We start from the raw sequence: 20,262 nt of genomic DNA, 5'->3' as shown, positions 1-20,262 counted from the left end.
AAGTTCAATACTTTCACAAGGCACTGTACTCTTCAAAACTGTTATTTGTGCCACCTCCTGTCTTACCTTTGAAGCAACTCCTGACTTATGAGAGCTAAGGACTTACTCTCTAGGCTGGTTTTTATATTTCTGCTTATAAAAAAATCTAAATTCAGTCAGTAACAAGTCCACAACTTAAAGACCAAAATAATCAACCCTGGGCTCTATGGATAAGAAACATGAATTAGAGCAAAAAATCACATTCTTACTTCATGTTGCTTCATCAAAACTATAAATTAGACACTAAATAACAGCTTCCTAAAAGTGGTTCAGTCAGCACTGATGTTATTGAACATGTTCTAAAAATTCTGCACTAAAACGGCAACAAATAGGGGTGCAATGGATCAAAAAACTCATGGTTCGGATTGTGTCACGGTTTTGAGTCACGGATCGGAACAATTTTCGGATCAGCAAAAAAAAAAAAAAAAAAAGACATGACCTTCTCACTGAAGTGGGTGCGCGATGGGATCTCCTAACGTGGCTCAAGCATGTTCTGAATATGTTTAAACCCCGTGTTTTGCTCCACAGAATACGGTCTCATGTCTGCAGCTATAAAAAAGGGGGTGGGGGGGGGGGGGGGGGGGGGTTGGCAATTCTTCTGCAACTGGATGGCAACACCTTTGACCAATCACACTTGAAGCACTTTTTGCACTTACTACAGGTTTTTCCTTATGTCTGAATTCTCGCTTGTGTTGTACGTCGCTTTGGACAAAAGCGTCTGCTAAATGAAATTGTAGACTTGTAAAATAAACACCCCAATGGCTTTTGTAATAGCTTTGTCCTGGTCGGATCCTGCAGCAAGGGGCCGTTTAAATGCCGCAGTGATAAGCGGTTGTTGAGCAGCCTTTGTCTTGGCTCCTGTCACTGACACATCTGGGTGATGTCACTTCATATGGGTGGCTATGCTCGATGTGTTTCCACTCTCATATGGCTTTCTCTTGCCACAGTGCCTACACACCATTATAGTTTTGTCCACCACCTTTCTTCCACCATCACTGTACTTTACAGGGAAGTCAAAATGCTTCCATACGGGCGACTTAAATGGCGCAGAAGGTTTTTCAAGTTTCTCTGGTCCTCCGCTAGCCATGACTACCACTGCACTCAACTAGTGTGGATTAAACATACGCTCTCCACGTGACCACGTGCAACTTTTTTTTCATTAACCAATCCGCAGACCACATACATTCCGAATCGTGGAGAGCAATCCGTATGGATCACGGCTCAACGATGATCCGTTGCACCACTAGTAACAAATGTGATGCAACAGCCACGGAGTCCACCAATGCTACATCCATTTCAGTCATAACAGTATTATGCTACCTCTACACCAAATGTGTCAGTTGGCAGCCCTCCAAAATTTTCAGCAGGTTGCATTTCAATAGTAGGGTGAAAAGAGTTAAAGTGAAAGGCTGGTAATAAGCTACAACTGTCACGATCTAGGCGGCTGTGAACCCATGCAGCAGGCAACAGACAGGCAGGCGGGTGAGTTAATAAAGGGTTTAATAATCAAACACAAAATCACTCCACATGGGAGGCACGGGAAATTACACAGAACGGAGGAAAACTAAACTAAAACAGAAACTAAGGAGGACGGCTCTCGGCTGTGGCAGGGGGCTAAACTGAAACTGAGCTGCAGGGGAGAGAGGTGACTCACGCAGTGTCCAGGGGTTTGGGTGACGAGGTGGGGGGCTGAGCTGAGGGAGCCGGCGGCGAGCATGTGACGAGGACTGAGGAGCAGACGGACCAGAAGCAGACGGATGAGGGATGCAGAGCGGAGGAGGGGTGATGAGTAGACGAGAACAGGTGAGGTAATCCACAGGGTGAGAGTCCCGATAGCGATGTGCGCGTGGTGGAGTGCGGCATGTAGTGCAGAGTGCAGTTTGCAATGATCCAGCGGGGAGCGGAGAGAGCCAGGCTCTTATGCTGCACTGATTGTTAATCTGCGCCAGCTGTGTTGCTTGTCCTTAATTTGACGAGCCAGAGCACAGGAGCAGGAGGGGGCGTGACAACAACACTTTCCTCTGTGACTCCAGCCCTCTATGTTCCCAAACATCAGCCCTGTGCATGCAATTGACCCTTCGCTAAGCCCCTCCCAGAAATGGCTACTGTCCAATTCTACCTTAGCAACTGTAACTAGGCATGAGAGGTCTGTCAAGTTTTCAACAGAAGACAATATGCCGAAGCGGTGTGCCTACGGTACTTGCAAATCCGACACTCGTTATCCGCAAAGCTTTGAGGGTGGTGTTGATTTTTTTGCATCCTCCAAGCCAAAGACACAAGAAGAAAGGTGCTGCGTGTGAATTTAGCAGTGTGGGAAACCGCATGATCAGCTGAATCCCTCCAAAATCAATAAGAGCACCTATGTCTGTTCTAAGGTAAGTTGCTAGCTAACATTAGCTAACCGTAGCTCTGTGTGTTAGGTCAGATAACATTAGCAAAGAAAGACGTCTCAGTGGAAGGTTACTTCTCTTAAAACTTGAGCTATTGTGTATTATTTGAGCAAAATAAATACTGGTGATATATAGAGACAACTTCTGACGTACTGGTATAGCATATATATACTAGCAATCTACGGGTCTCCGCCTACGCTCACGTCTGGCTTTGGCGACAACAACAGATGAGATCGGTACTGCATTAATGTTGTAACCCCTTGGTTTGTGCCACTGTTGTGGCAAACTTGTGCAAGATATTGCTGGGCTTTGCTGTGCCTTAATGAGATCAAGTGTATAGATCAGCCCCACTATATGTGAGCAATATCCTGGCACGCTGTAAACAAACACAAATTTAGCTTAGATAGAAATGGGCAGACACATGATAATGACAGTTGACATAACATTAATTTAAATGTACATAATACATATCGGCTTACCCTGCTGTACAAGAACATTGTTGTTCTTGTATGATTATTTTTGACGTGAAGTGACAATACATGGGGTGTTTGGCGCTTACACTGAGAAGTGTGGAGACCCTTCTGTCTGCTTCCCTCTGATATCGCTGTAGAATATGTCCAGAAATTTGCACATATCTCCTGAGAAATATCACTCACCGGTACCGCTAAAAACTCCATATTTCATGCTAGGAGGGAAAGCTTGACAGGCGTAGCAACAGTAACCAAGGGGGGTGGGGCTTAGTGAAGGGTCAATTGTTGTTGTAAGTTGAGAGAGCAAATTTGTTTTCCGAATTCAACTAAAGAATTTAGTTGACTTCTCTCTTACAAGTGAACATAATTTTCACAAGTAATAGGTGTGACTCAAACTGTAATTGTGAGACACCTTACATCTTTTTTATCTATCCCATAGATCAAAGATTTTGTGATATCATGCCATCCTCAGCATGGTTGTACCCAACTTCAGCCTGACCACATGTCCAATCAGCAGCAGTAATTGGAAATACCTGTGTGGAGCATTTACCACCTAACAAGATCAGGCTGTTCTACAGCCTTATTTTGACTCAGTTTATTTCTTCATAAAGACTGAAACCATTTTTGGATGGAGCTGATTTTCAGGGCAATATCTACCAACAGACAATCATCTTCAGTCATTTGCAAGGTTATGATCAAATTGCATGGTTTAATACATCTATAAGGCACACACACGCACACGCACGCACGCACACACATGTTTGTACTTCTATCTTAGTGAGGACATCCATAGGCGTAATGCATTTCCTAGAGCCTTATCCTAACCTTAACCATCACAACTGATTGCCGAAACTTAATCCTTACCCTAACCCTAACCAAACCTCAATTCATACCTGTTCTCTAAAAACAAGTCTTCACCCTCAAACATGGCTGTTTCAAAGTGAGGACCGGCCAAAATGTCCTCACTTTGTAAAAATGTCCTCACTTTGATAGTTAAATGCAGAAAATGGTACTCACCATGTAGCAAGTACAAGAACACACACACACGCACGCACGCATGCACGCACGCGCGCACGCGCGCACGCGCGCACGCGCGCGCACGCGCGCACACACATATATTATCAGTACTGCTCATACTGGGTATAAGCAACTCGCATCTGTTATAACTGGAGATGAGCCCCTTTCTGGCCAAAGAATCAGCACTCTGAGGGTTCTGATATGTTCTACTTTAATTAGGCGCAATACATGTTCTCTTAAGTGCATGTACGTGCATTTCAGAGTGTGGCCAGCTTTTGGTTGACAAAAACTCCTGCGTTCCCGGGTATTCAATTGGACTAACATAATTGCAGTTAATTGCCACAGAAGCAGCCTTTGAGGTTCATCTGCGGCATCGACAGGGGAAAAGAGATTGACCCTCTGTGGATCCTGGAGTCGGCAGTCCATCCTCTCTGAACACAGATAAACACTGTATACAGTAATGCTCTAAAGAGCTGACAAAGAGAAAATAGAATGTTCCACATTTTAATGCACATTAACGCACGCACACATACACAGACTACGGTGCACATGTCGATGTGGACTGCAGTCACACTACAGTTAGCACACTTTACAGCGAGCTAACAGGATCACACACTGTGTCCGAGACTGATTAGCAAATCATTAGCTAAATACTGAAACTGTCATATTTAATTAATCCATAGAGGGCTTAAATTTATTGGACAGTCACTGAGACAGGTCTATTTGCCGCCCTCACAACTTAAATTACATTACAAAGCAAAGCTATTTCTAAATTCCTCTGGCAAACACATTAATGATGATTGATTCAGGCCTTGATTCAAATGAGTAACTTTTTATTTTACCGCTTGCTGCATCAGTGCTTCAGGGTACAAGAAGCTTGGCACATTGAAAAACAAATGAAGAGGTCTTTTATTAAAATGTCCTCTGCTACTGACATGCACTTAAAACAATCAAGACTGATTACAGTGTTTCTAATTATGACCAATTATATCTAACCATTACTTAAATCTGCTATTTTTATTGCTGTATTACAGCATTGAGCCTGTGTGGATCAGTCTCAGTCAATCTTGTACATCTGGACAATGCAATTAAACCCTATTCTCGCTTGCAAAACTGTCAGTTGCATGAGGATTGTGAGTAAACAGCCTTTTCAAGTTCAATCACACATTCTTAATTGGATTAAGGTCTGGGCTCTGACTTGGTCACTTTGTTGGTAAACCTTTGTTAACAAAGTAAATAGTGTGATTTTCATCTGAGGGGTCTTTAACTGCTCTTTCATAATAGCATTCTGTGTCTGTGACAGGAGTGCAATTTAGGAGGTGTCTGTCAAATTCAAAAAATCAATATTATTGATCTGACAATCATTTTCTATTAGCAGTGACATTCTTGGTGTGCTTTCAGTTCATATCTATCTACCTATTAGTTTTATTATTTTATTATTTTACTACTTCTCTTCACAGCGCTGAGCAGTTATGACAAGACTAATTTGTATTTGTGAAGTTAAAACAAATACACAGGGAAATCTTTGTTGGCTTTTCTGTTCCTCTCCTGTTGCCACTCTTATTAGTACGGAGAGCTCAGTTCATCTATTTTCTTCCAGTTATCCAGACTTTGGTCACAGTGACAGCGGGTTAAACTGTTACGGTTAGTGTGAATTTGGGAACCCAAAGTGAGTGTGCACAGAGGAGATACAAGACAGACTGGGAAAACACAGGGGTTTTATTACAAAAACTCACAAAAAAATGAAAAAGCCAAAAAGCCAACTTAGGCCTGAACTCACAACTAGTGAGGGAGGGGGTAAAGGTGGGCTCCGGGGGGATCTTAGCCCACAAAGATGTGCTTGAGTGTAGCTGGAGTTGGGCAGAGTGAGCATGTAGGTTTTTCACCATACCATTGACTAAGATTCACTCTCTCTCCTCTGGACATGTCCGAACCATCTCAGTCTGGCCTCTCTGACTTTATCTCCAAAGCCTCTAACATGTGCTGTCCCTCTGATGTACTCATTCCTGATCCTATCCATCCTTGTCACTCCCAAAGAGAACCTCAGCATCTTCAGTTCTGCTACCTCCAGCTCTGCCTCCTGTCTTTTCCTCAGGGACACTGTCTCCAGACCAAACAACATGGCTGGTCTCACCACAGTTTTGTAAACCTTTCCTTTCATTTTATCTGAAAGTCTTCTATCACACATCACACCTGACACTTTTCTCCAGCCGTTCCAGCCTGCCTGTACACGCTTCTTCACCTCTTTTCCACACTCTCCATTGCTCTGGACTGTTGACCCTAAGTACTTAAAATCCTCCACCTTCTTGATCTCTTCTCCCTGTAACCTCACGCTTCCACTTGAGTCCCTCTCATTCACACACAGATACTCCGTCTTGCTGCGGCTAACCTTCATTCCTCTCCTTTCCAGGGCAAATCTCCACGCCTCTAGCTTCTCCTCCACCTGTTCCCTGCTCTCACTACAGATCACAATGTCATCTGCAAACATCATAGTCCATGGAGACTCCTGTCTAACCACGTCTCTCATCCTGTCCATCACCATAGCAAACAAGAAGGGGCTCAGAGCTGATCCCTGATGTAGTCACACCTCCACCTTGAACTCCTCTGTCACACCTACAGCACACCTCACCACTGTCTTACAGTCGTCATACATGTCCTGCACCACTCTAACATACTTCTCTGCCACTCCAGACTTCCTCACACAAAACCACAGTTCCTCTCTGGGCACCCTGTCATAAGCTTTCTCCAGATCTACAAAGACACAATGCAGCTCCTTCTGACCTTCTCTGTACTTCTCTATCAACATCCTCAAAGCAAATATCTGTTGCACTCTTTCTTGGCATGAAACCATACTGCTGCTCACAGATGTTCACCTCTGCCCTTAGTCTAGCTTCAACTACTCTTTCCCATAGCTTCATCGTGTGGCTCATCAGCTTTATTCCTCTGTAGTTGCCACAACTCTGCACATCTCCCTTGTTCTTAAAGATGGGCACCAGCACACTTCTCCTCCATTCCTCGGGCATCTTCTCACTATCTAAGATCCTGTTGAACAACCCAGTCAGAAACTCTACTGCTACCTTTCCGAGACACTTCCATACTTCCACAGGTATATCATCAGGACCAAGTGCCTTTCCACTCTTCATCCTCTTCAATGCCCTCCTCACTTCATCCTTACTAATCTTTGCTACTTCCTGGTCCACAACAGTCACCTCTTCTACTCTTCGTTCTCTCTCATTTTCCTCATTCATCAACTCTTCAAAGTACTCTTTCCATCTTCCCATCACACTATTGGCACCTGTCAACACACTTCCATCCTTATCCTTTATCACCCTAACCTGCTGCACGTCCTTCCCATCTCTGTCTCTCTGCCTTGCCAACCTGTACAGGTCAGTCTCTCCCTCCTTACTGTCCAACCTAGCATATAAGTCATCGTAAGCCCCTTGTTTGGCCTTTGCCACCTCTACTTTCACCTTACGCTGTATCTCCCTGTACTCCTGTCTACTCTCTTCAGTCCTCTCAGTGTCCCACTTCTTCTTAGCTAACCTCTTTTTCTGGATCCACTCCTGCACCTCCTCATTCCACCACCAAGTCTGCTTATCTCCTTTCCTTCCACATGTCACACCAAGTATTCTCCGACCTGTCTCCCTGATCACATTTGCTGTAGTTGTCCAGTCATCTGGAAGCACCTCCTGACCATCCAAAGCCTGCCTCAACTCCTTCCTGAAAGTCATACAACACTCTTCCTTTTTCAGCTTCCACTATTTGATCCTCTGCTCTGCCTTTTGCTCTCTTCATCTTCTTCACCACCAGGGTCATCCTACACACCATCATCCTATGCTGTCTGTCTACATTCTCACCTACCACTATTTTGCAGTCACTGATCTCCTTCAGATTACACCGTCTACACAAGATATAGTCTACCTGTGTGCTCCTACCTCCACTCTTATAGGTCACCCTATGTTCCTGCCTCTTCTGGAAGAAAGTATTCACTACAGCCATTTCCATCCTTTTTGCAAAGTCAACCACCATCTGTCCTTCTGCGTTCCTCTCCTGGATACCAAACCTGCCCATGACCTCCTCATCATCTCTGTTTCCTGCCCCAACATGTCCATTGAAGTCTGCACCAATGACAACTCTCTCACTTCTAGGGATGCTCTGCATCACTTCATCAAGGTCCAACCAGCACTTCTCCTTCTCCTCCAGCTCACATCCTACCTGTGGAGCATATCCACTAACAACATTGAACATCACACCTTCGATTTCTAGCTTCAGGCTCATCACTCGATCTGACACTCTTTTTACCTCCAGGACATTCCTAACAAACTCCTCCTTCAAGATAACTCCTACTCCATTTCTCTTCCTATCTACACCATGATAGAACAACTTGAACCCTGCTCCTAAACTTCTAGCTTTACTACCTTTCCACCTGGTCTCCTGAACACATAGTATGTCCACCTTCCTCCTCTGCATCATGTCAACCAGCTCTCTACCTTTTCCTGTCATAGTTTCAACACTCAAAGTCCCTACTCTCAGTCCTAGACTCTTGGTGTTCCTCTTCTCTGTCTTCCTACGAACACACCTTCCTCCCCTCCTTCTTCGACCAACAGTAGTCCATTTTCCACCGGCACCCTGTAGGTCGACAGCACCGATGGCAGTCGTTGTTAACCCGGGCCTCTACCGATCCGGTATGGAAGTCATACATTTGATTTGCATGTTTGATTTGGCCAAAGTTTTACGTCAGATGCCCTTCCTGACACAACCCTCTGTATTTATCCGGGCTTGGGACCGGCACAATAAGACACTGGCTTGTGTCCCCTTGCGGCTACATTACAGACTCTTAGTTATTGATTACCAGAAATCATGGCAACTTAGAACGTGACCATTTAATACAGATGCAGCTAGAAACAAAATGACGTTGCACTGAGTACAGGCATGTGTTATGCATGTGTACATTCAACCCGGTCTCACGAGGATTCGTGAAACTGTCACGTAAGTTTTAGTTTCGGTTTCGTGCGCACCAACACGATTTCGTCATGTTTTTCATGCCGCTCACCACGAAATGTTTTTCGCTGTGGTAATCACATCTGAAAGTGGTTTATACCGGCGGATTCATGACGATCTAAGCTGTCCATCGGCGTATACTGCTTGTGTGATTGCGTTTGCGGCCGCCGGCCGCCGGACATTCTTGAAATTCCTATGCAAATTGGTAAGTGTACCACCGGCTTATGGTTAGGTTATGGTTAGGTTATGGTTAGGATTATGGTTAGGGTTATGTTTAGGGACGATGTCATGCAAAATATAGCGTTGGATTCGCCGCGGTTTTACATTAAAAATATAATATACACATTCTTTTGAAATACGTTCTGAGTGGCACGAAAAGTCCGCCATTTAAAATACATTGGTGCGCATTTCGTGGTCAGCGGCACGAAAAACATGACGAAATCGTGTTGGTGCACACGAAACCGAAACTAAAACTTACGTGACAGTTTCACGAATCCCCGTGAGATCGGGCTCGTACATTATGTACAGATACTGAATTGCATGACCTAAATCACGCAGAGCCGGGTTCTGCTCAAGGTTTTTCCCTGTTAAAAGGGTGTTTTTCTTGCCACTGTTGCCTTAGGGCTTGCTCTGGGGGTCAGGCATGTGGGTTCTGTAAAGCGTCTTGAGACAATTTGACTGTAATTGGCGCTATATAAATAAAAGGAAAAAACAAACAAACAAAAAACATATGTAGCAGGGGCAGGAATTGAAAGCACTCAGAAACACCTCCACAATTTAATCAATTGTTCCTCGTATCATATTCGACGGAAAAATCCCGATAAGTTTGCAACAGTCGAATTGTTGTAGGATCGCAGTCATGTGATCATCAGCAAGCAGCTGACATAGTGTTCACCTGTTGACATGATTACAGTGATGCCATGCTGCTATCTCGCAGTGATACAGAAATCTTTAACAGACAGACAAATAGACAGACAAACCAATGCCGATCGTCACATTACTCCGCTGTCATGTTCCTTGGCGGAGTAATGAATGCCTTTTAAAAGATCTATTAGGTGTTAACACCCTGAGTAGTGAGACCCTGGTTCAAGCTTTGCCCTCCTGGATTATTTGCTGCAAGGTTTATTAATCTGAATCTGTACATCTGCAGCTAGAAATAATTTGTAGTAATAGCAATCCAATTTTTAAAATTCTGTTTCATCTAGCATTTATTGTATGTCTCCGTGTAGGTACTATGTGTGTGTGACCATCCTGCTCTACTTCCTTCCACTGGTGGTGATGGGTTGCGCTTATCTGGTGGTGGGACTGACCCTCTGGGCCAGTGAGATCCCTGGAGACTCTTCTGACCGCTACAAGGAGCAGCTGACTGCCAAACGCAAGGTAACCTGCACTGCTGCAGCTTCTGGATTCCGAACTAATGTAATCAGAGTACTTGTCCTGTACACTTCTGTACTGTGCAACTCCGAACAGGACAGGGTTAACATTTTCATGTCTACTTGTGTTTGTTCTTAAGATGATAAAATAATCATCACAGTACCATAAAACTGCTTTCATCCCTTTTTTTTGTTGGTTTTCCAGCCCACCTGTTGTCCCTTCAGTGCACCTCATTCTCTTCATCTGCTGTTTTTGCTGTCAGCCTTCCTTTTTCTGCTCATCTGTTTTTCACTTTCATCTGTCACTGTCAGTGCATGCCAGGTGTGATCAGTTTAAGTGATGTGGAGGATACTTTCCTAATGAAGACACCTGCAAAGACATGCAGAGAACATAAAATATAATAATAAATATATCTGCATTAATTACACTGCTCTCTTTGGGTGAGGCTGAAGACATTCAGTCAGATACATTTTTGTAGCTTTTGTAGTTTATTTAATTAGTTTCACTTCAATATGCTGTTAAGTAATCAGATTTTGGAGAATGGATTGGATTAAATTCTGATCAGATTAGATCATGTGATCCAGTCTTGGTTTTGATTGGGATCAGACCTTCAGTATGTGCTTCAAAACAGTTTAAAAGCACTTGGATACCTATGATCAATCAATCAATCAATCAATCAATCAATCAATCAATCAATAAAATCATTATTATCCAGATCAGGTGAATTCAGGGGGATTTCAGGAACAAAATGTCATAAAATTCCAAAGTTGGTCAAATAATATCTATGATACCCATGATATATTGGTATTGTTTATTTATATTTTGCACTTGATTTAACAATAATCTCTCTTAGTTCTGTCAAACATGATTATCTTACTGCACCTGACTATAATTCTGTTTCAGAGGAAAAAACTGTTTTTGAAATATTCTTTTTCTATCCAATGACAGGTGTAATGGCTGAAGTCAAACAAAGTATGCAGCTTTGGTGTTCCCTCAAATAGTGATGGATGGAATTGCGGTGGTGTAACGCTTGCATACAGGGAGACAAGCACTACCATTAAAATTGAAAATTCTATTCAAAATAACTATCAGGGCTGCCATATTGCACAATCCAAATTCTTGGTGAACTTGAAATTTTCAGTGTAGGAAAATGATGGATGGTGTACATCTGCATTCTACAGCCAGTGAATCAGACTAGATTAACCATTACAGTGAAAAATAGATGGAGCAGACAGTAGGGTACTGTTAAGACTCGGAGGGGTGGTTGAACCCAAATGCAGGCACACAACAGGCAGACAGATTCTCAGGAACGGATTCTTTTAATAAATAAACACAAGACTGAGGCAGCTGTGCTCCACGGCAGCCGCGCCCAATCAGCCAGAGCTGACAGCTGGTCAGGAGCGCAGCACAGAAAAGGGAGAGACCATAACAGGTACCTTCCATGAATTTCAGTACAGTAAAGTAAAAAAGAAAAAAAAAAAAGTATTTGTCCCCATAAGATAAAGTCTCAAACAGCTGTCAGCTAAGAGTTATCATGAGGTCTCATTGTGCCGCCTACAAGCAGAGCTTTTGAAGCTGCTCTGCTTACCAATGAAAAAGAAACCTGAACCTTCTTTATTTCTTACTTTTCACATTCGTATGTTTTAAAACAGATTTCCAAAATATTCACAGCATTTTCGTGTATGAAATATATTAGGTTTTAATGGTTATAGATCAGTTGAGTAGAGAGGGAAAAGAAGCAGAAGGGGAAAGATTTTCTTTCTCTTCAAATAAAAAAAAAACACTAAAAATTACTTCACGCTGGCTGTTCTGCATGCAGTTTAGTAAACTGTCTGCATTGTGACATGTCGTCCCATTTAGAGCACTGATCATCTGGATTTGGTTATCTTGAAAAGTTATCTAGATTGGGGTGATGCCAGTGTTGCTTTAGAAGTAAGATGGATGGGATTTTCAAATCCAGATCATTGTGATGCAGATTAAACTCTGGGCCCAGGGGAGGGATCATCATGGCTTGTGACTTCATGATGAAGTTGAATTCAGTAGTTTTAAGTGACATAAAAAAATATTGGATGGATTTTTAATTCACTCATAGCTCCGTCAACATGATTTACTTTGTCATTTTGGTGCTCCACTGCCTTTTCTTTTATGTCCATCGTGACATTGCTTTAAATGCCAGATAACCTTTTAGTCAAATAACATTCCCATGAGCATCATTGTTGCTTAGTGACACTTAGTGATGGTGAGCATGGTGAACAATAATAACTATAATCAACTACAACATAAAGCCACTATGTCCCATCAGTGTGTTGTTGTTGACACTGTGAAAGTAGCATATAAACACAGCTATTATTGGAATTTCCCGTTATTAGATCTCATAAAAAAAATAAAAAATGAAATCAAACACTGCATCACAAGATAATTTGGATTTGAAAATCTTGAAAATAATGACTTAAGGATGGACTTGCATGTAAGCAAGAATGAATTTGTGAAATCTCTTGGAATTTGTGGTGGCCTTCAAAGTATCGTTGTGCAAAAGCACTAGAAAATGACTCATAGAGCCAAATCTTAACATTTCTTTTCCATTTTTAAACATCTTTAACCTTGGTTGCACAATTTAGAATGTGCACGATGCTGATACATCGTCTGCTCTAATGAGGCATGAGGCTTCTGATACATCTGTCCACATTATGGCCAGTTCATTGTCAGTAAGCGCTGTCTCTTATTGACAGCACTAATGATGTGTCTATGCGTATCACATTTTCATTTTGCCAGACAGAAAGTTCAAAGCAGCTGAGCTTGTTAAAGAAAAGACAAGGTGAAAGCAGAGTCCTCAGTGGAGACAATCAACGCATGCCATTATATCTCATCATCAGGAGATTACAGATCAACCAAGAAACTGACAATGCCCACTGGATTGATGATTTACCTGAACACATTATTACTGCTACCTCTTCTGACAGGTCTATTGTACTGAGATTTCTGGCATTTTGACAGTAAATAACCTGTAGGCTTTTGGCACTATTAAATAAATACAGATTTGTCATTTCCTACCCCTCAGGCTTCTCTGATCCAGCCTCAGATGTGGATGGGGGGGTTTTGAAACTTAGGAAAGGAAAACAGAGAAAATGAAAAGACATGCTTGTGCTGTCATGTTTCCAACAGGTAGTGAAGATGATGATCGTGGTAGTGTGTACATTTGCCATCTGTTGGCTACCCTACCATGTCTACTTCCTGCTGTACCAGTTCTTCCCAGACATGTTTGAAAAGCAGTTCATCCAGCAGTTCTACCTGGCCATCATGTGGTTGGCCATGAGCTCCACCATGTACAACCCCATCATCTACTGCTGCCTCAATGACAGGTCAGTAAACATCTAGACATGCACACCAATATATTGGAGCTCAAAAATTCCCCTCAGCTTCAGATCAAACTTCAATTTAAAACACACATTTTATCATCTTCTAATGAGAAGCATCCATGTGTTCAAGTCTTATCTCTTTGTTTTTTTGTGCTTTTACTGCTGTTTGCTTCTTCTGTACTTATTAGTTGTTGTTTTCCTTGAAATAAATTCAGAATGCTGTAGGACAGTCATTCATAACTTAATAATTTTGAGTTTCTTTTTTGTACAGAAACATCGTCCCTTTTTGTTCAATTTTGAGCTCCTGACAATAAAACTCAACACATCCTGCACCGATTTTTTTCCCACGAAAAGACTTCAGGTGATTCCAAAGGTATAATTCTTTCCATCTTGGTAGGCTATTCTTTTGGCAGGTTTAAACTTTAAGACAGCAAGGTGCCAACCAGTTTAAGCTTTTAGCTTGGTTTACTCATCTCCTGTACACAATAGGACTGTCAGGTGGGAAATTTAGAAAATTAATAAAATTGTAACATAATTGGCCTGTTCAAATCATTCACTGAATCTAAAGATGGACCAACCCTCCATGATGTCCCTTGTCAGCAACAACTCCCCTTCTAATGATGTACCGAACAGAAAAATCCCTAACTCACTGCAGGTGTTGGAAAAGCTAAGCATGGCTCAGTCTTCAGGCAGTTAAATGAGTACCTCATTGCACAAATCATAGGATCCACTGGTAAGTGGCTATAGAGCACAAAGACATCAAGTAACCACCAGCCAATTTATTTTAATCAGAAAAGTACTAAGTTCCTAGCAAGTGTTAAGCTACATTTTCACAGGGCCATTTTTCCTCGCATGGAAAAGCACCACATCTGAATATCGTCCACTTGGTGGGTATCAACCCACCACTTGCGGGCTACTTGGTGGTCACTTGACAGCCACCTTTATCTTCAGTCCGGTACATGCGCCGGACGAGCTTGGTTGCAAACTTTTTCTTTTATTACAAAAAAGTTCAGTGAAAAGTATTTCTGAAAGCGTCTGAGATGAGAAAAAAATGGGCAGTTGCAGAATCTGTCCTCATTTTAGTTCAACAATGGCTAGTTTAGATGTTTTATGGAAGCTTAGCAATGCGTCGGACCTCCGCTCAGGGCACCAAATTTGTATAAAGTCGAAGTCAAGTCTACTTTATGCAAATGAGCTGTGGGCAGCTCTTGGTCGATGCACCACAATGCAGCTCGAAACGCAATGCAAGCAGCATGCGATGTGGCGCCTTTCACATAAACAATGAATGGTGTGTGAGAAACTAATGGATCCTGTGGACACGTACCATTACACTAATATAGACACATTAAACTGAATCAGGAAGATTTCCACACCAAGAGTCCTAATAACAATGATGTATATCTGTATGCCATTAGACAGTTTAAATGACTGAGTTACGTTAAAAATCCCCTCCCATTTAGTTGCCTTGAATGGCAAAATTAGCAATACAGACCTAAAAAATGTATTGCGCAAGACAATAAACATATTTATTCCTGCTGTAAGTTGGATATTGTAACATTAGGGACTATGGGGATTATGTACTGGTTGGAGAGAGCCTCAAGTGGCTATTTGAGGAACTGCAGTTTTTAATCACTACACGTTGGCTGATTTATTTAGCCCCAGAGGTTCAAGTTTAAAATTCCTGGCAGTGGAGAAAAACAAGGTTCACTTTGCACTTCATGAAGGGGTATCAATCAACCCATTGCATGACCTATAATTAGATTAGACGAAAGTTGTTCTTACTAATGCATGATAAAGAAGCCTATTGAGTCTTTCTTGAGAGATATTTATGACATTAAACCACCTGAAGACTTACTATTCAGCACCACAGATGGAAAACTGTCCAAACACGGCCTCCATTACCTTTGTGAAACTTCAACTTGCAAAAATGTTGGTTTGAAACTCAACTGAGGCTGAAAAGGCCGTCTACAGTATAAGACTAGTCCTGTTCAGATTTCTTTTTGTGAAGTGACAGCCCTGGTACACCATTACAGCACACATGTTCATTTACCTTGCCTTCAGTTGGATATCTGAGTTTTTCTTTTTTCTTTCTGTTCCTCTGTATGCAGTCCATTGATCCATTATTCAATTTATAGATCACTAAAAACATCTAAAAGAGAAATCTGAATGCCCATAAGTACAGTGTAACAAAGCAAGAACACAACAATCTTTTCAAAATACACTTTAGAAAATCCAATATTTCAAAGACAGATCTGTATTTTCTGTTACGAGGAATCAAACTATGCTTTTTAGACCTATTTTTTTTCTCATGCAAATGTACTGTGTTTGCATCTGAAAAAATGTTGAATGAGGGCAAGTATTGTTGGTGGCATTTATTGTTTTTGTACTTGTTGATGATATTTAACCCTCAAGCGACCAAGCTATTTTAGCGACTAAAATGACCGACTGGGGTCATTTATGACCCCACTGTATTTTACACAGGAATATGAAGACTCTTTTTGTGCTTTCTCACCTATTCCACTCCACTGCATTTTAAGATGGATATTCTAAAATAACCTTCTGTAATTATTCATGGATTTTAATCATTTTTGACTCAGAGCTAAAGTAAAACCATATGAACAATATGATGCATTCTAAGAACGCAATAACATTTATTTAGACACGCTTTGTCTGCCACTTCTTTTAAAACTTTATTCCTTTTGTTTCCTCAATAGGAAATCAAAAGTACATAAAAACAAAATCTACACAAACATCTTGTCTGTATGTGTGCAATGTAACATGCAGAGAAGTATTTAGATTAGGGGCGGCTGTGACTCAGGTGGCAGAGCTGTTCGTCCAATGCAAGACACTTTACCCACCTTACCTCCAGTGCTGCCACTTACACTGGTGTATGAATATGTATGCTGTGTAATGTTGCTGGTGGTCAGAGGGGTTGTAGGAGTGGATTGGCAGCCAGTCAGTCTGCCCCAGGGCAGCTGTGGCTAAAAATGTAGGTCTTCCAGCTATAGTGCACTGCAAAACACTATAGCAATTAGAGGTAAAAATAAATAAATAAAACTAAGGCCTACAATAATGAAAAACCTATACATCTTTCTGTGGTCATAAGTGACCCCAGACAAGTTTCCATTATCCTTGTCACACCAGTTGGCTGATCTCTACAAAAACTATGAGCAGCTGTAGGACAAGTAGATTGACAAATTCATGGTAGGAAGCATTTTTCAGATAAAAAATATAAAAACGGCAAATATAATTATATGGCTGAGGCCATAAATGACCCCACTCGGTCACTTGAGGGTTTAGTCTCAGTGTTTACTTGATTACTGGCTTTTGCTTGAAATTTTACAGTGTAATTCTAGAAATGTTAAATATTAATATACATTTTTGTCCCTTGATGCAAAGTTTCACCACATTATTTGTAACTTCATGAAAGTAATCACTTGTCTTTTTCTTTATTTATTGTTTTTTTTTTTTACAGTTTTAATATCATGTGTCCCCTGACTGATGGTTCTGAAAAGACACTCAAAAGATTAATGACCCATTTTAATGCAGTCACCAGGATTAAAAAAGCAGGCCTCCACTGTATTGTGCATCTTTTGACTAGACAAAGTAATGGGTAATTGTGCACTTTTTTAATCTTTAACAAAGATTCTTCTTCTTTTCCTTTCGGCTTTTCCCTTCAGGGGTCGCCACAGCGAATCAATTGCCTCCATCTAACCCTGTCTGCTGCATCCTCTTCTCTCACACCAACGACCTTCATGTCCTCTTTAGCCACATCCATAAACCTCCTCTTTGGTCTTCCTCTAGGCCTCCTGCCTGGCAGTGGGAAACTCAGCATCCTTCTCCCAATATATTCACTCTCTCTCCTCTGGACATGTTCGAACCATCTCAGTCTGGCCTCTCTGACTTTATCTCCAAAGCCTCTAACATGTGCTTTCCCTCTGATGTATTCATTCCTGATCCTATCCATCCTGGTCACTCCCAAAGAGAGCCTTAACATCTTCAGTTCTGCTACCTCCCGCTCTGCCTCCTGTCTTTTCCTCAGGGACACTGTCTCCAGACCAAACAACATGGCTGGTCTCACCACAGTTTTGTAAACCTTTCCTTTCATTTTAGCTGAAACTCTTCTATCACACATCACACCTGACACTTTTCTCCAGCCGTTCCAGCCTGCCTGTACGCTTCTTCATCTCTTTTCCACACTCTCCATTGCTCTGGACTGTTGAACCTACATACTTAAACTCCACCTTCTTGATCTCTTCTCCCTGTAACCTCACTCTTCCACTTGGGTCCCTCTCATTCACACACAGATACTCCATCTTGCTGCGACTAACCTTCATTCCTCTCCTTTCCAGGGCAAACCTCTGTCACACCTACAGCACACCTCACCACTGTCTTACAGTCCTCATAAATGTCCTGCACCACTCTAACATACTTCTCTGCCACTCCAGACTTCCTCATACAAAACCACAGTTCCTCTCTGGGCACCCTGTCATAAGCTTTCTCCGATCTACAAAGACACAATGCAGCTTCTTCTGACCTTCTCTGTACTTGTCTATCAACATCCTCAAAGCAAATATCTGTTGCACTCTTTCTTGGCATGAAACCATACTGCTGCTCACAGATGTTCACCTCTGCCCTTAGTCTAGCTTCAACTACTCTTTCCCATAGCTTCATCGTGTGGCTCATCAGCTTTATTCCTCTGTAGTTGCCACAACTCTGCACATCTCCCTTGTTCTTAAAGATGGGCACCAGCACACTTCTCCTCCATTCCTCGGGCATCTTCCCACTATCTAAGATCCTGTTGAACAACCCAGTCAGAAACTCTATTGCTACCTCTCCGAGACACTTCCATACTTCCACAGGTATATCATCAGGACCAAGTGCCTTTCCACTCTTCATCCTCTTCAATGCCCTCCTCACTTCATCCTTACTAATCTTTGCTACTTCCTGGTCCACAACAGTCACCTCTTCTACTCTTCGTTCTCTCTCATTTTCCTCATTCATCAACTCTTCAAAGTACTCTTTCCATCTTCCCATCACACTATTGGCACCTGTCAACACACTTCCATCCTTATCCTTTATCACCCTATAACCTGCTGCACGTCCTTCCCATCTCTGTCTCTCTGCCTTGCCAACCTGTACAGATCAGTCTCTCCCTCCTTACTGTCCAAGCTAGCATATAAGTCATCGTAAGCCCCTTGTTTGGCCTTTGCCACCTCTACTTTCACCTTACGCTGCATTTCCCTGTACTCCTGTCTACTCTCTTCAGTCCTCTCAGTGTCCCACTTCTTCTTAGCTAACCTCTTTCTCTGGATCCACTCCTGCACCTCCTCATTCCACCACCAAGTCTGCTTATCTCCTTTCCTTCCACATGTCACACCAAGTATTCTCCGACCTGTCTCCCTGATCACATTTGCTGTAGTTGTCCAGTCATCTGGAAGCACCTCCTGACCATCCAAAGCCTGCCTCAACTCTTTCCTGAAAGTCATACAGCACTCTTCCTTTTTCAGCTTCCACCATTTGGTCCTCTGCTCTGCCTTTGTTCTCTTCATCTTCTTCACCACCAGGGTCATCCTGTTTTTTTTGTTTTTTGTTTTCTCTTTTTTTTCTTCTTTTTTTTTTTGTCTGCAAGTCCACTCAAAAATGACACCATGGTGTCATTGCTTAAGCTTCATGTGCAATTTTTTTCTTCTTTGTGACTGTGACCATCACTTGCCCTCATGGCAAATTAACCTATCATGTTTATTTCAAGCTGTTTCCTGCATTATGCCATTGAGGGCTGTGCACACCCAAGTGAAACATAAAACAAACACAGGACAGACAGAAAGGTGAGGCATAGACAGTGTTCTAAGAGAAAAGGTGTATTTTATTTGTTCGTGCTCTTTAATTCCCACCTTAAAACCATTTACAAATCTAAAACCCTTCACAAACACCTAATACGACAAAATCCCAACTGGATCAATCATGAAGATGCCAGGAGGCCACGAGAAGGATAGATAAAGCAGAGTGAGATCCACAGACACTAACCCAGCAACCTCCACTGACTCAGCGACCGGAGGAACAAACTCTATTGAGTATTGGTAGGTGCCGGTGTGGTGAGTCTGGCATGCATTAAAACCTCCACCAAAAGGAGGGAGCTGTCTCCCCCAGCCCAAGGAGGTCCACACAGCCCCCCTGCAGAAGCCACCAAGCGGAGACCCAGCCCAGGAGCCCAGAGCGACCCCCGCCGACACAGCCAGAGCCCCAAGGTCCGCGCAGCAGAACAGGCCATAGCAGACCCCCACGGCGGCCAAACAGCTAGATGGAGCGGCTGGTTGTTAACTTGAAAATCAGGGTTGTGCCAAATGGGAGAAAACTTACAGGGCTCCAATTTAGAGTTTGCAATTTCTAATGCCTTCCACCAAGCGGTCAAGGTGGAGGAAATCATTGGGTTTTTAAAACAGTTATGTCGTTTGATGGATGTTGTAATAAAGAGTATGTCTGAAAGTCTGATGCTATTGCAATCCTTCTGTTCTAATTCTAACCAACAGTTGGCATCTCCAGTAGGTTGTGTCCATAGAATAAGATATTGTAGCTGGTTAGCTAGATAATAATGCATAAAATTTGGTGCTTCTA

The 20,262-nt window shown here is 42.4% G+C and overlaps 1 protein-coding gene across 1 annotated transcript in view; it reads left to right on the top strand.

Moving 5' to 3' along the window:
• tacr1a (tachykinin receptor 1a) overlaps positions 1-20,262 on the top strand; it is a 207,851-nt gene that overhangs the window by 154,387 nt on the left and 33,202 nt on the right. The window contains exons 3-4 of the mRNA XM_051950708.1: positions 10,147-10,297; positions 13,454-13,650. Of these exons, the coding sequence (XP_051806668.1) occupies positions 10,147-10,297; positions 13,454-13,650 (348 nt within the window). The remainder of the gene's footprint in view (positions 1-10,146; positions 10,298-13,453; positions 13,651-20,262) is intronic.

This window comes from Acanthochromis polyacanthus, chromosome 7 (assembly GCF_021347895.1).
Source record: "Acanthochromis polyacanthus isolate Apoly-LR-REF ecotype Palm Island chromosome 7, KAUST_Apoly_ChrSc, whole genome shotgun sequence".
NCBI classification, from domain to species: Eukaryota; Metazoa; Chordata; class Actinopteri; family Pomacentridae; genus Acanthochromis; species Acanthochromis polyacanthus.
This window is presented reverse-complemented; position numbering and strand designations above follow the sequence as displayed.